The sequence below is a fragment of the Engystomops pustulosus genome, chromosome 3 (assembly GCF_040894005.1).
Source record: "Engystomops pustulosus chromosome 3, aEngPut4.maternal, whole genome shotgun sequence".
In the NCBI taxonomy this organism is placed as follows: Eukaryota; Metazoa; Chordata; class Amphibia; order Anura; family Leptodactylidae; genus Engystomops; species Engystomops pustulosus.
In genome coordinates, this window is record NC_092413.1 from 188,812,297 (window position 1) to 188,828,980 (window position 16,684).

At 43.8% G+C, this 16,684-nt stretch overlaps 2 protein-coding genes across 3 annotated transcripts in view; both read right to left on the bottom strand.

Annotated features, from left to right (window-relative positions):
- Positions 1-16,684, bottom strand: part of PAK2 (p21 (RAC1) activated kinase 2) — a 35,254-nt gene that overhangs the window by 17,288 nt on the left and 1,282 nt on the right. The window lies entirely within an intron of this gene.
- LOC140122893 (uncharacterized) lies at positions 6,132-10,291 on the bottom strand. Its single transcript, XM_072144135.1, has 5 exons — positions 10,262-10,291; positions 9,948-10,163; positions 8,968-9,735; positions 6,707-8,850; positions 6,132-6,252 (listed from the first exon to the last, which is right to left on the bottom strand). The coding sequence occupies exons 1-5, from the start codon at positions 10,289-10,291 to the stop codon at positions 6,156-6,158; spliced, it is 3,255 nt and encodes a 1,084-aa protein (XP_072000236.1). The 3' UTR covers positions 6,132-6,155.

Genomic DNA, 16,684 nt, shown 5'->3' on the forward strand with positions numbered 1-16,684 from the left:
ATCCCTGTACAATGTCCTCTATATAGATAACACTAACCCATCATTACATCACTACTGACAATAGATGATGTCACAGCTTATCTCCTCCTCCTCCCTGTACAATGAATTCTATATACATAACAATGACCCATCATTACATCACTACTGACAATAGATGATGTCACAGCTTATCTCCTCCTCCTCCCTGTACAATGAATTCTATATACATAACAATGACCCATCATTACATCACTACTGACAATAGATGATGTCACAGCTTATCTCCTCCCCCTCCCTGTACAATGACCTCTATATAGATAACACTGACCCATCATTACATCATTACTGACAATAGATGATGTCACGGCTTATCCCCTCCCCCTCCCTGTACAATGACCTCTATATAGATAACACTGACCCATCATTACATCACTACTGACAATAGATGATGTCACAGCTTATCTCCTCCCCTCCCTGTACAATGGCCTCTATACAGATAACACTGACCCATCATTACATCACTACTGACAATAGATGATCTCACAGCTTATCTCCTCCCCCTCCCTGTACAATGTCCTCTATATAGATAACACTAACCCATCATTACATCACTACTGACAATAGATGATGTCACAGCTTATCTCCTCCCCCTCCCTGTACATTGACCTCTATATAGATAACACTGACCCATCATTACATCACTACTGACAATAGATGATGTCACAGCTTATCTCCTCCCCCTCCCTGTACAATGACTTCTATATAGATAACACTGACCCATCATTACATCACTACTGACAATAGATGATGTCACAGCTTATCTCCTCCCCTCCCTGTACAATGACCTCTATACAGATAACACTGACCCATCATTACATCACTACTGACAATAGATGATCTCACAGCTTATCTCCTCCCCTCCCTGTACAATGACCTCTATATAGATAACACTAACCCATCATTACATCACTACTGACAATAGATGATGTCACAGCTTATCTCCTCCCCTCCCTGTACAATGACCTCTATACAGATAACACTGACCCATCATTACATCACTACTGACAATAGATGATCTCACAGCTTATCTCCTCCCCCTCCCTGTACAATGTCCTCTATATAGATAACACTAACCCATCATTACATCACTACTGACAATAGATGATGTCACAGCTTATCTCCTCCCCTCCCTGTACAATGACCTCTATACAGATAACACTGACCCATCATTACATCACTACTGACAATAGATGATCTCACAGCTTATCTCCTCCCCCTCCCTGTACAATGTCCTCTATATAGATAACACTGACCCATCATTACATCACTACTGACAATAGATGATGTCACAGCTTATCTCCTCCCCTCCCTGTACAATGACCTCTATACAGATAACACTGACCCATCATTACATCACTACTGACAATAGATGATCTCACAGCTTATCTCCTCCCCCTCCCTGTACAATGTCCTCTATATAGATAACACTAACCCATCATTACATCACTACTGACAATAGATGATGTCACAGCTTATCTCCTCCCCCTCCCTGTACAATGACCTCTATATAGATAACACTGACCCATCATTACATCACTACTGACAATAGATGATGTCACAGCTTCTCCTCCCTGTACAATGACCTCTATGGAGCGGCACGGTGGCTTAGTGGTTAGCGTTACAGCCTTGCAGTGCTGGGGACCTGGGTTCAAGTCTGAGGGTCAACATCTGCAAAGTGTTTGTATGTTCTCTCCGTATTTGAGTGGGGGTCCTCCGGTTTCCTCCCACACTCCAAAACATACTGGTAGGTTGATTAGTTTGTGAACCCCATGGGGACGGGGCAAGTTCTGTGTAGGGCTGCATAATCGGTAATTTAAAGAATTATTTTATAGGTAATTTATTATAAAGGTAACACTGACCCATCATTACATCACTACTGACAATAGATGTCACAGCTTCCCCTCACCCCCCCCCCCCTTTTTCCTGCACAATTGTCTCTATAAAGATAACTCCACTGATCCCATATGATTATCCACAATGAAGTATGTGTTTACCTTCCAGGTTTTCCATTATAGATGATAATGATTATTATTTTTGCTATATTGTGCATCGAAGTGTTGCGGGCTCTGTCCATTTGTAGTGCTTACAAATGGACCGCAATTGATCTGCTATTGATACTTTATTGTAGACATTCATATTTTTAACCTTTAAAGAACCATTAACTCTTTTAGACAAAATTTCATCTCTTGGTTGTAGTCCCCCGGGGAGGCAATGACTCGGGGCATCATGGAGCACTATGGTACCGGGTCCCTGCAAAGTGTTCAGTCTAGGACAGTGATGGCAAACCTTTTAGAGACCGAGTGCCCAAACTACAACCAAATCCCTCTCATTCACCGTAAAGTGCCAACATGGCATTTTAAGCAGTAACTATTGCTGCCTGTTCTTCCTCCTCTTACAAGTGTATCAGCCCCTGAGGTCACCAATACGGTTGAAAGGAGGAAGGCAAATTCAGATTATCATTGTAGCTTTTCTCCAGGTTCTCTCTGTAGAGGAAGAATAGTGGGGGCAGCAGGAGGACCTCCAAAGATAATGCACTTCTGTCAACACCTTCTCACTTTTCCCGCAGTTCCAAACAGCGATGTGTCGCTTTAAAGTAGCGCTGAGAGCAGCTTCTCTTGGACTGCAGTAAGATTCAGTGGATTTGGTCCTGTTTGGTGAAGTCTATCCTGGGGTGATGGCCTGAGTGCCCACAAAAAGGGCTCTGGGTGCAACCTCTGGCACCCAAGCCATAGGTTCCCCATCACTATACTAGTGCATGGAGTAGCCATAGGTTCCAGGGCCCGGCCAGGCTACTATACACCCCAATAGCCTGTTAACATACATATTACTAAAAATAATGTTTTTTAACAAGTTGGGTCAAATTCCAGCATTATAAAATTACAGATTAGAGCAGAGGCAGGAGGAATCTACAATCAGATCTACTTCTAATGGTAGATTCCTCATGGTAGGGTTCCTTTAACGAGATATATTCAGTTTTTGTTTCAGTCTATTCATTATAAATGTACATTCTCCTCCCACAAATCCACACATCCTTCCTCGCTATTCATGCTGGGAAGCAAGTCACATCTGCAAAAGCAAGAGGCAACACGTGGAAAACCAGAGCTGCCCACAAACTGCTTCTACATAGCAGCTCCGGCCCACATGTGAGCGGAGGAAATCCTGCAATGATGACAAGTCCATTTCACAACATCACTTCCACATTACCTCCAGCCATGAGAGGCACAGCCACCAAACTGACACCATTATACTCACACACAAGGTGCACTCATTCCTTATACAAGGTGTCTAGGCTATCAGATTCTGGGGGAAAAGAAGCCTCACAATTTGCTCTGCATATTGCAAAATACGTTCATTTTCTGTCTAATGTACCTGCACAGCAGATTAAAACACAAGCTCTTCCAGACTTTGCCCTGCCATAAATTACCCATCAGATTTTACCCCAGTAAAATACCCAAGCCACCTCATGTATGAAAGTCTGTTCCAAAACACACTCTTGTGTGAAATCTCACTCAGTCGCTAAAAAAAAAAAAAAAGTAATCTATTACAAAGTCATGTGAAAATGAACAGAGAAGAGACAAGTTTAGAGGCTGCAGAGGCAGTGTCACTTCAGATGCCTCTACCCAGAAGCACGTTTCCCGTGTCATATTAAAGATAAGAATCTCACCTTTCATACACATCAGGCATATGGTTCTGTGATCTACAGGATTGGAGATAAAGGCAACTCAAGACATTGTAAAAAGAAAAGGCCTGGAACTCGATTTTTATCTGCAGCCCTCATTTTTAACTGCCCCATGAGAGGTACGGTAGCTCACAGAACCACAAGCCTAAGGCGTTCTGAAAAAGAACATACAGGCAGACCCGGGTTACATACAAGATACAGCTGATCATTGTAGTCTGGGACTATAGTAACACCCAGAGAGCTTCAGCAGAGGTCACAGTGGGCAGAGGTGTCCGTCTGTAACTAGGGGTCATCTGTAAATCAGGTGTCCTTAAGTAGGGGACCGCCTTAATATTATGACACTAGAAGCATGTGTACTAAAGAACAAAAGAAAGTCAGCTGAGGTTTAGAGACTGCAGGTTGAGTGTCACTTGACTCATCTCTGCTCATTTTCGAATGACTTGAGGGGGATTAAGAGGCAAATTTTCAGATAAGAGGGAATTCAAAAAATGACTTTCCTCCCCTACCTGAGAGTGTTAGTAGTTAAATGTGGTCAGATCTGGTGACAAATCTGGTGACAGGTCATTGAAAAGTGTCAGCTTATTTAAGCCAGTCGGATCTGTCATAAAGACGACCTACCTGAAGCATCAGTCTGTATGACTCATTAGGGATATTAGACGGTAGCCATACGGACAGGTCTACACCATACACAGCAGCGGCGTTCACATGCAGGTGTACAATCCACAAAGCCTGTGCTTATCTGTATCACTAGACATAATGAATGCAAAGTCCGCTCAGCTCAACAGGAAAAAGGATACCGTGCTCCCCAGACTAAGAATGTGTATATAAAAGGAAGTTCCGTGCAGGATTTCCTATTGGAGAACCACTTACGCTCCGTGTAAAACATGGGCATAATTAGACTTACAGATGACCAGGCTCCTCCTACGTTACCCCCAAATACTCGCTGCAGGAAACCCAGCTCAGGACAAACCAATGTTATCACCATCAGTCTGTATGACAGACCTGTCACTCAAAGGCCCCAAATATACAAAACTACTTACATGAAGACGCAGAGCCCCTGCCTGTTCAGTGCAGAATACAGTAAAGCCAACAAAAAAATTTAGCAAACGTTTACTTTGCAAGGTTACATGCCTAAAGGTAACATCATAATGATTATACAGTGGACTGCCCAGGAAAATCCAATTCCTATACAGGCAGTCCCCGGGTTACATACAAGATAGGGTCTGTAGGTTTGTTCTTAAGTTGAGTTTGTATGCAAGTCGGAACCGAATACTTTATTATTGTAATCCCAGTCAAAATTTTTTTGGTCTCTGTGACAATTGGGTTTTAAAAATGTTGGATTGTCATAAGAACCAGGATAAACAATAAATCTTAATTACAGGCACCATTGATAACTGTTAAAGCTGTTTATTGTAGCCTGGGACTAAAGTACAATAAATTACCAATATCCAGAGGTCCGTATGTAACTAGGGGTCGTATGTAAGTCAGGTGTTCTTAAGTAGGGTACCGCCTATATTGTAAATTGTAGCTCAATAGGAAAAGATAATCTGCAACCCAAGGATAAAACTGTGGTAGATGCTTCCATTTTTTTTATCATCACAGTCTACTAGTAGTGTATTATGTCTAAAGTTCACTTGATTGTTTACTGGACCTTGAGGACTTTGTTTTTCTTTCATTTTACTACCCGTTTATTGTTTTCTTATTTATTAAATAGTGATTGAATTATAAAGTTCATTTAATACAAACTAGTGTGACCAGAAAAATGCTGTAAGAAGAGGAAGGAGCAAGCATGCTGCATATTTCTGTACCCCAGGAGATAGGATGACATCAGGGGTGCTGGGCAGTGGTGGACCAGGAATAAAAAGCGAGAATTAGACTCACCGGTAATTCGTTTTCCATCTAGTCCACCATGACGGCCCACCTGGAGGATTACCCCTTGACCTCTGCAGGGACAGGAAGAAGAGAGGTTAAATGTCCCTCCCCCTGCATCCCTCGCCAGTGTTCTACCAAATAATCACACCAAGGAAGGATGCAAGAGGTTTTATTAGCATGTTACTTCACATACAATGAAAAAAACCAGATAATCACGTTTTGTAAGGGTTGGGAAAAAATTCCAGGCCGTCATGGTGGACTAGATGGAAAACGAATTACCGGTGAGTCTAATTCTCGCTTTCCATGACGTCCCCCATGACGGCCCACCTGGAGATATACCAGATAACAAAAGGAATTTTTTAGGGAGGGACTACTGTTTGCAGAACTTTTCTACCAAATGACAGGTCCTTGGTAGAATGTAAGTCCAGTCTGTAATGTTTCGCAAAGGTTGTGGAACTGGACCAGGTTGCGGCTTTACAGATTTGGTCCAGGGAAGCTCCTGCCCGCTCTGCCCAGGAAGTGGCTACTGCCCTGGTAGAATGGGCCTTAAGATTTGTAGGAGCTTCTAAGTTTTGGATAGAATAACAGTCCCGGATAGTCTGTCTAATCCAGCGGGCGATGGTGATCTTTGATGCTTTTCTTCCTCTGTTCTTGCCCTGGAACTGAAGAAACAAGTTTGAGTCTTTCCGCCAGTTATTAGTTGTTTCGAGATAGTGTAACACTATTCTTCTCACGTCTAAAGTATGCCATTTAGCTTCTCCCGAGGTTTTTGGTTTTTGGCAAAAGGAGGGGAGAATAATTTCCTGGCTACGATGGAAATCTGTAGTTACTTTGGGCAGGAAATTTGGATCAAGCATCAGGGATATTCTATCATCTGTAATTTTTAGGTAAGGTTCGTTAATGGAGAGTGCCTGGATTTCTCCTAACCTTCTAGCGGTTGTTATAGCAACAAGAAAGGCAGTTTTAAGGGTGATATTTTTTATGTTGGCGTCCTCTAGAGGCTCGAAGGGCCCCTGTATAAGGCCATTCAGGACTATTGATAAGTCCCAGGGAGGAGTCCTGACAGGACATTTAGGACTTAGTCTAGAGGATGCTCTAAGGAATCGTCTTACCCACCTATGGTCAGCCAGAGAGACGTCAAAGAAAACGCTGAGGGCTGAGACTTGGACCTTTAGTGTGCTGGTCCTTAGGCCTTTGGTCAGTCCTGCTTGAAGAAACTCCAATATCTGCTGTATGTTAGGAGAAGACAGATTAGGAATTTCAGGATGGCAAAAGGATACAAATCTTTTCCAAATTTTGTGGTAGATTGCTGAGGTAACTGGCTTCCTACTTGCCTGTAATGTTGCAATGACTTCTTCTGAGAGACCTTTAGCTTTCAGCATTTGTTTCTCAGGATCCAGGCTGATAGATGGAGTGATTCTGGATTTGGATGATGAACGGACCCCTGGTATAGGAGATCCTTCCTTAGAGGGAGAATAACTGGTTCTTCCAGGGCCAAGTTCTTCAGTGCTGGAAACCAACTTCTTTTTGGCCAGAAGGGTACTATCAGGATAATTCTGAGATCTTCTTGTCTTATTTTTTGTACTGTTCTTGAGATCAGAGGAAGTGGAGGGAAGGCATAGGCCAGTCTTGAGTGCCAACTGTGGCAGAAGGCGTCTAGAAGATAGTCTGGGGTATTCTTCTGTAGGGAGAAGTAATGGTCTGCTTTTTTGTTTTCTCTGGTGGCAAATAGATCTATTTGCGGTACTCCCCATTTCTGGGTTAACTGGAAGAAGATTTCCTTGTTTAGGCACCACTCGTGGGGATCCAGAGTGTATCGGCTTAGGAAATCTGCCTCTTTGTTTTCTGACCCCTTTAGATGGGTTGCCGTCAGAGACAGGACATTTTCTTCTGCCCAGAGAAAGATCTTCCTTGATATTTTTTGGAGAGATGCTGATTGTGTGCCCCCCTGGCGTCTGAGATAGGCGACTGTGGTCGTGTTGTCCGATAGTATTTTTAGGTTTTTTCCTTGTACTTGATCCGAGCAGGCCTTCAGGGTTTCCCAGACTGCCTTCAGTTCTTTGTAATTTGATGATCTGCTTATCTCTGACTGGGACCACTGACCTTGAATCAGTTTCCCCGGAAGTTTCGCTCCCCAACCTGTCTTGCTCGCATCTGTTAGGATTGATGTTACTGGCCAATTGTTCCATTTTAGGCCCTTGGAGAGGTTTTCCACTGTCTTCCACCAATTTAGTGAACTTTTTACCCATAAGGGAATGTTGGTTTTTCTTTCCAGGTGGTTTAGATTTTTGTCCCAGGACGAGAGAATCCAAATCTGAAGATCTCTTGTGTGACTTTGAGCCCAGGGGACAGCAGCTATACAGGATGTGAGAAGGCCCAGGAGTTTCATAGCTTCCCGGATTGAGCACTTCTGTTTGGTTTGGAACAGAGATACCTGTAGGGTGAGATTTTTGATCTTCTCTTCTGGGAGAATTGAGAGTTGATGTACTGAGTCCAACAATATTCCCAGAAATTTTTGCTTGGTACTTGGCTGGAGGTTTGATTTTTCGAAATTTATAATCCAACCTAGGCTTTTTAGGATTGCCAATGTCATGTCTCTCTGGGATAACAAGGTTTCTTCTGAGCCTGAGACTAGGAGGAGATCGTCCAAGTAAGGAATCAGTAGTATGTTTCTTTGTCTCAGAACTGCTACCACCTCTGCCATAATTTTTGTGAATAGTCTGGGAGCTGAGGAGATCCCGAATGGTAGAGCTCTGAATTGGAAGTGTCTTACCTGGTTTTCCGGGGACCGGATGGCAAATCTCAGGAATTTTTGAGAGATGGGATGGATTGGGACGTGGTAATACGAGTCTTTTAAGTCTATGGTGCAAAGAGCTGCCCCTTTGGGGATCAATGGTGTTGTGGATTTTAGGGACTCCATCTTGAATCTTCTGTATTTGATATGGGTATTCAGACTCTTTAAGTTTATGATCATCCTGTAGGCTCCATTCGGTTTCTGAACTAAGAAGAGGGGGGAGTAGAACCCTTTCCTTTGATGGTGGGGAGGTACAGGAGAAATGACATTTTTGAGTAATAGGGATTGAACCTCTTCCCACATGAGCAGAAGCATTTGTTGAGAAGATGTCTTTGTTATCACAAAAGTTTGAGGGGGAGGGGTATTCAATTCGATCTTGTAGCCATCGCGTATGACTTGTAGAATCCAGGCATTCTTTATGCTTTGCTCCCACTGAGAGGGGAAAAGAGCTAGTCTTCCCCCCACCCTGGCGTCATTGCTTTCTGGCAGGGTTGGGTTGGGTATTCTGGAAGGAACTGTAATCTCTACCTCCTTTGGTATAGCTCCATCTGCCTTGTTTTCCTTTTCCACGATAGGATGGAACTTTGTCGCGGGAATCACGAAAGGAATGCCTTTTCTGTCTAGGTTCTGGAAAGCCTTTTTTCCTATCTGCAGCTTTCTCCAGGATCGTGTCCAGTTCCGGACCAAATAGGAATTCGCCGGAAAAGGGTATGCCACATAGGTTAGATTTAGAACGGAAGTCACCCGACCACTGCTTGAGCCAGAGGGCTCTGCGGGCAACGTTAGAGAGTGCTCCTTCTTTGGCGGAAAACCTGACGCATTCCCCTGATGCGTCTGCAATGAAGGTAGTTGCTAGTTTTAGCAGTGGCAAAGACTCCAGAAGCTTCTCTCTCGAGGTTCCGCCAATAATTTGGTTCTCTAACCCATTTAGCCAGCAGGTCATTGTCCTGGCGATAGATGTGGTTGCGACATTTGCCTTCAGATTTAGCATTGCCGATTCCCAGGTCTTCTTTAAGACGCTGTCAGATTTGCGATCCATGGGGTCTTTAAGTTGGGTCGCATCCTCAAAGGGGAGATCGGTCTTCTTAACCATCTTTGTAATCTGGATATCCACCTTTGGGACTGAATTCCAGTATTTTGACTTCTCCTCGTCGAATACGAGTCTGTTCCTGAAATCCCTGGTCACTGATAGCCGTTTCTCTGGATCTTTCCACTCTTCCCGGATAAGGTCTTCCAGCACATTATTAACTGGGAATACCCTCTTCTTTTTTGCTCTTAAGCAACCAAAGAGTTCGTCCTGTACAGACTTAATCTCCACAGGATCTTCAATGTTTAGTGTTTCTCGGACTGCCTTTAGTAAGGTGTCCAAGTTGTCCATAGAAAAAAGGAATCTGGTGTCGTTTTTTTTTGTTCTTGGCTATCTAACTGTTCTTCCTCGCCGCCTTGGTAGGAACAGGAAGCCCTGTCTGGGTCTGAATCCATCTCCTCCGGATTTGGTTCAGAGGGTTTGAACCTTTTAGGAGGAATTCCTTCAGAAAAGAGGGATGCAACTGTGTTTTTTACTTCGGATTTGAACATGGATCTCATCTCGTCCATGAAGGACGCTTTTTCTTCCCGCATTATGCTGTCAAGGCAGTCTCTGCATAGCGGTTTTTTATAGGATTCTGGAAGTTTATTAAAACACATATTGCATCTACGAGATGGAAGGGTTTTAGTCTTTGACTTGTCTTCCTTCTTTTCCTCTTTTTTATCCTCTTTCTTCTCTTTGTCTTTTCTCTCCTACATGTGAGAAGAAGACAAGAGGAAGCATAGGGGATGTATATATATATATACAGGGCCCCCCCTCCACGATCCACCCTCCAGACCCCCTTACTTACAGATGTCTGAGGAAGGGGAACTGGGTCCATGCTTGCCTGTGGACAGGGGAGGAGGTAGAGGTGTAAGTGGAGCGGTGGTACAGATAAATGATCAGCCATCGTGTGTTTCACTAACCTGTCTGTGACACACTTAGATCTGCAAAAAATCACCTGCGGATATCTCAGAAGCAAGAGAAGGTCTCTAGTAGACTCTCTGCCTTTTAAACTCACCGCTCCACGCTCCTGACTCCCGAACGCCAATGACGAGCGTCACTTCCGGTGCGCGCGGACCGGAAGTCGTCATCCGGCCAGTGGAACGCAAAACCGGAAGTCGTCATCACAAAACCGGAAGTCGTCATCGGAGGCCGGTGGAACGCAGCTGCGCCTCACCATCGGGAGCCGGAACATGTGGTGCTGCCGTGGATCAACGCAGGACCGCAGGGATCACACCAATACCTCCCCATTTAGATGTCAGCCAGGAAGGAGATCGATCGAGGCCAGGAGAGGAGAGGATCTTAGTACCAGGTACCGCGCCTCATAAAGGCGTCCCCCTCCACTCCCACCCCCCTAAGGAGATGAGAAGGAGAGAGACCCTCTCTTCCCCCTGCCTGTGTAGGGACAGGAAGAACACTGGCGAGGGATGCAGGGGGAGGGACATTTAACCTCTCTTCTTCCTGTCCCTGCAGAGGTCAAGGGGTAATCCTCCAGGTGGGCCGTCATGGGGGACGTCATGGAAAACAGACTTCAATCTGTCCAGAGATTTCAGGGGTCAAACGACCCTCAAGTATTAGGGGTGAACTCATATTGTTCCATATGATGGTCTGTACTCTGTAATCTAATATTATATATGTATATGTCCACTGTGATTTGTAAAGTGCTAGGGAATATGATGGCGCCATATAAAGATTTTTGTTACTATTATTTACCTGTGTCATTATTATATGGAACTTTGTCAATCTTGTAGGATATATGAGTGAACACTTTCCAAGTGTTTGCATCAAGCAACAAAATAAGTGACCCGAAGCGCTGCAAATAAAATATGTCGATAACCCGATACCAACATTTCCCCTTCTGAACTACAGCACAAATCAAAGAAAAAAAAAATAAGTTCGTGCTCTTCCTTCTCCTATTGCACATTTCTACCAGGTGTCTATGTCATAGCTAAATATAAGCCAGCGCTAGAAAGGAGCTGGTATCAAGTAATCCAGAGCCGTCTGAAATGTAATAGATAAACCTGCCTCAGCGTTTCCCATCTCTTCATGGAGACCTGCGAGCAGTGGAGCCGCTGGGTATAATCCTTGTCTGCATGAACAAACACTGGGATTGTGTAAAGGCCAAATTCCAGCCATCCCGCCCTATTACCTGGTAGTCAGATTACTACATGATGAAAGCGGATCGTGTGATGGCCAGAGACGCTGACATGATCCACGTAATGTGCACTGATGTTACATAATGTCTGTGCGGGGGTAACCGAGAACATCTCCTGTACACCCCAGCTTCATACAGCATAAAAATACCGGGGTATAGGCGGCCGCTCATATCTGCCAGGCACTGCATGTCTCTGGTATGCAAAGGGTGTGATGGTGCCAGAGATACACCGCCCAATATTTACTTCCACAGGCAGCTCCTTCCTCATTCACTAGAAATACAGCCATATATTACACAACCCAAAGTCCTATATTTACCTGGACACCAGGCATATGGCGCATAGATTTCCTGCACAACACAGCTGTATACAAGTGGCTGAGATTATGGGAATATACACGGCACAGTTCAGATATTGGAATGTTATGCAGATTTTATCTTCCACATCATTTCAATTTCCTGGAGCTGATTCAATCTAGGGGATAACAAGGTGATAGAAGGTTCAACTGCTGGGACCCACAGCAAACAATCATAAAAAAGCACCCCCCCCCCCTCCTTCTTCAGGATTACTGGAGTCCCATTCCCAGCCAGACCCCCACCAATTTGCTTATCATATGATATCCTGTAGATGGGGTACAACTTAAAAGTTGGTAAACTCCTTTAAGCTTACTTTTTAGCACCTCTCTCTTTCCCCAAACCCCCCCCCCCCCCCCAAGGGTGGTTTCCAGGATTTTCTAAAAACCCCTTTGAAACGTTATGCTACTGTTTTAGAAGTATGCGTTTCTTTTGCAACATTTATAAGGGATTTCCACCAGAAAAAATAAAGAATGATAAAATAAAGTTTCAGCACAGTCAGTCCAATCCTACTGGACCAGAAGCACTTGCATTGGGTTCACTGGATCAGGAGTCACTTGCACAATCACTGGCCTCAGCGCTCACAGGAGAACAACCGACCCAGCAGGAAACCTCTTTCTTGGCAACATAACACAAAGGTTAGTTCTTCTAAGAGATAGATCTCTACAAAGGGTACAATAGACAATCAATAAGTGGGGGCTCACCTCCCAGAAGGACAAGCTGAAAATGGAATTGATGGCTAAACTTCACAGCTTATACTGTGAGCCTAAAGCAGCCGTCTCAATGGAGACACAATCCAGCGTGTCAGGAGCACGAGAACATCTACCAAACATGGAGGCAACATCTCCAGCTCTGCTAATCCACCGGACAATGCTGACATTCCTGTGCCATTAGCCAAACAGCAGAGCAAACAGGTCCATGTTTTCCCTGCTCTCAGTCAAAGGTGACAGCAGGAAGTACTAGGGATACAGAATCAGTAATCTCTGTGATGATGGGGTTTTACCTACTTATAGGAAGAACCTACAGATGTTTTTGCATAAATTGTCACCATCCCAGCAATGATGTATAACACAATGATAACGTGGTATGTGATAACACTCACATCACCCGCACGCAACTGCAAACACAGCTCTGCCTTGTACAGAGGAGGCGCCTGCAGGCACAGACTTTGTAAAAGCAGGTGGAATTTGCTGCAGAATGTGTGAGACATGAACAAACAAGCCACAAGCAAAGGAATCAAAGCGCTGGGGCTTGTAAAGAGCACAGGAACATCCCCTGCCAGATCACTGGGTATAAGAGCGGGCACACACACAGCACGCGGGCACACATTCAGGTATATGCACAGCACGTGAATAGCATCAATAACTTGTTCCAGACACATTTAGGGAGCAGCTTCTCTCAATGTTATATTCTCACCCATTATAATCCACACCAGCTTTTAGCTTCAAAAAACTGCATATGAAAAACTGAACGTGTGAATGCAGCCTTGCAGAAAAGTCAACAACAAAAAAAGTAATTTTTTTTCTAAAGTAAACAAACAAAATCTTTATCTACCCCCATCGTAAATCTGCCATTGTCCAACGCTACATGAGTAAAAACGCTTTCCCTGGGACTTGCTTTACTTGTTATCTGATAAGACATGGGCACTGCTTTACAAAATGTGCACACTTAAAGGGGTTGTCCACTTTCAGCAAATAATTGATATGGTTTGTGTAATGGAAAGTTGTACAATTTTCTTATATACTTCTGTATCAATTCCTCACAGTTTTCTAGATCGCTGCTTAATGTCATTTTGTAGGAACCTTCATTGTACAACTCTGATTACTCTGAGACATAGTGAGCCGTGCACACCTGTGACATCACATGACCGGGGCTATAACGAGCCGTGCATCTGTGGGACATCACATTACCAGGGGTACAATAAGCCGTGCACCTGTGTGACATCACATGACCGGGGCTATAACGAGCCGTGCATCTGTGGGACATCACATTACCAGGGGTACAATAAGCCGTGCACCTGTGTGACATCACATGACCAGGGCTATAACGAGCCGTGCATCTGTGGGACATCACATTACCAGGGGTACAATAAGCCGTGCACCTGTGTGACATCACATGACCAGGGCTATAACGAGCCGTGCATCTGTGGGACATCACATTACCAGGGGTACAATAAGCCGCGCACCTGTGTGACATCACATGACCAGGGCTATAACGAGCCGTACACCTGTGTGACATCACGTTTATCCCCAGGAAGTAAATAATGAAGCTTCTTGTTGAAGCAGAAATTTTGGAAAGTGCACAATTGATACAGAAAGTATGTTGGCAAATTGTATAGTGTTTCATTACACAAACAATATTATTTATTGAAAGTGGACAACCCCTATAAAGGGATATCTCTAAGGAAACAAAAATTGCTAAATGGGTTAAAAGAACTTTTACCAGCCTGATCCACTAATGCCCAATGCAGCCCAGGACCTGCTACCCTCTACAGCAGATTCTGGAACTTTTTTCTTTACCCATTTTGAGGTCCCTATATTTTCCCTTTTGGTTGAAATACAACTTTAGGACAATGTCACTTGATGCTTGCACAATCTACTACAGCAGAATCCAAAAATAAAATATCTGATCTCTGCCACCAGGTTTTGCCTTGTCCTTATGTAAACCTCTTATCAAGTCCTAGAAGTAATTGCCTGAGTCTAAACAAAGCTAAACTGCGCAATGTGGGGGTAATGATAGGGATTTACACAAAGTTTTCTGGGTGCAGGGGAAAGAAAAAAAATATTGTTTCACTCCAGCCAATCAGCAGTCACAAGCTGCAGCAGTCAAGGGAAACCTTTGTTCCAACCAGGAGTGTATACAAGAACAGGGAAGCCAAAGGAGCCAAGATCATAGATTGTCAGCTCTTGGGAGCAGATCCCTCATTCACCCAACCATGTTATTGCTCTGCAGCGTCTTATTTTTCTAGTATATGTTTTCCCCATGATCTGAAAAATGCTGCGGAATATGACAGCGCTATATAAAGGCTGTTTTTAGCTATTATTTTAATCTTGCCCCATTTCCCGTGGATTATACAATGAGCCCAGAAACAGATTTTCATTGCAGATCTTTCGCGTATCTATAAATAGGAAATAAAAGCAGCACAGTATTTTCTCCAACAAACATGTGGAGATAAATGTGCGAGGGATCTATAAGAAAATTCCAGTCTGGACAAGTCAAGGTAAGGAATGTGATGCTGGAGGCGCACTGTTTACAGGTCAACATTTCGGTTTCATAGAGAGATTTTCTAGCCTAATACATTTGGTGATCACTAATGCATCTTATGGTCAAAAGGATTTTAAAACTTCTGATTTAAATGAAAAGATGGACTTTGTTATGGGGCTTTGGAAAGAAAGTTGGAAAAGTTACTGTCTGCACCAGGCTGGATGTTCTGCCCTTCTCTACCATCCTACAATAAGAGATATAATAATAATTGATAACTAGGTGTTACCATCACGTGCCACCCCAGGACTGCCCACATGACCCAAAACAGCCCAATAGTTTAGTTGGCTTTGCATCCAATTTTCCTAACACCTCAGTAGGAAGGAATGGGAGAGCTGAGAAGAGGCGGCTTCAAATCCCAGGTGACAACAGAAGGGCCTTCAGGGCTCATCTACCGCCCCCTTATCCCGATCACTAGATAGGCCTACAAGTGTCAACAAGATCTCATTTGAAAGGTTTCTACTTCTTTTGTTCAATTCATTCCCAAAATCTTAGGCAGACACCGCCAGCAAATATTTGCAAGTCCCCCACTTGCAGCACATTTGATATTCAGACACCAAACTTAGATCCTCCTTGATCACCAGATGCATACCCAGAGTTTTATGAGAGCTGGAACCCCAAAAAGAAAACAATCCAGATGCTGAAACCCTTGGGAAAGAAAAGAAGTATCTAAAAAAAATAAGATTTCGACCTATTCTCAAAAAGATAGAGGACCATGTGCGATACAACAGGTGCTGCTCCTCCTCAGCTCTCAGCAGGGGGTGTCATGACTAGAGGAGTCTTTAAGATGTTACCAAGAATGTGGGTTGTGCCACTACCGAAACTTACCACTTTTGGTCCAACTACTGGGACATCAAAGTCCCCTGAATCTATTCAGTGGATCAAGCAGCAGTTTACATGTGCTTCAGCTATAAACTACTAAGGAGATGGTAAACACCCCAGAAATCTGACATGTATCCCCCATACTGTGGGTATGCAAAAAGTTTTGAGGGGGAGAAAACTTCATGATCAGGATGTCTATATATTTACATCCCCTTAGTTATTGGGTATTAAACACAAATTGTTGTAAGAAAAAAAAAACAAAAAAAAACACCACGCTTTGCATTGCCGCCAGTTTGTCTTGTTCAATGGCAGCCAAACCTCAGTCTGCTGAGTCGTCAGATAACATGGGAGTGCTGGTGTTGATCTTACACCCTGCAGTCACGGCCTCCCCATAAGAATAAACCATAGAAGGAAAAAAAAAAAAAAACAGCTGAAGAGACAAAATCAGCTTAGATGTACAATGGGGCACGTATAGAGCCTCTGGATGATCAGATCAGACAGCCTTGCCTTCATTCCTGCCGCTACTATTGAGCCCGCGGCACACATGACCATCACCCACCTACCTTAGGTATGTACCAAGCCTTGAATAGCAGAATTACCTGCAGTTTAGTCATATACAAGTCAAAGTTGCAAAGATGATAG

Coding starts and splice junctions, on each gene's coding strand:
- LOC140122893 (XM_072144135.1), bottom strand. CDS start 10,291: ATGGACCCAGTTCCCCTTCCTCAGACATCT. Junction 10,164..10,261: donor TTCCCCTTCCTCAGACATCT/GTAAGTAAGGGG, acceptor TCTCACATGTAG/GAGAGAAAAGACAAAGAGAA. Junction 9,736..9,947: donor GATCCATGTTCAAATCCGAA/GTAAAAAACACA, acceptor ACCTTACTAAAG/GCAGTCCGAGAAACACTAAA.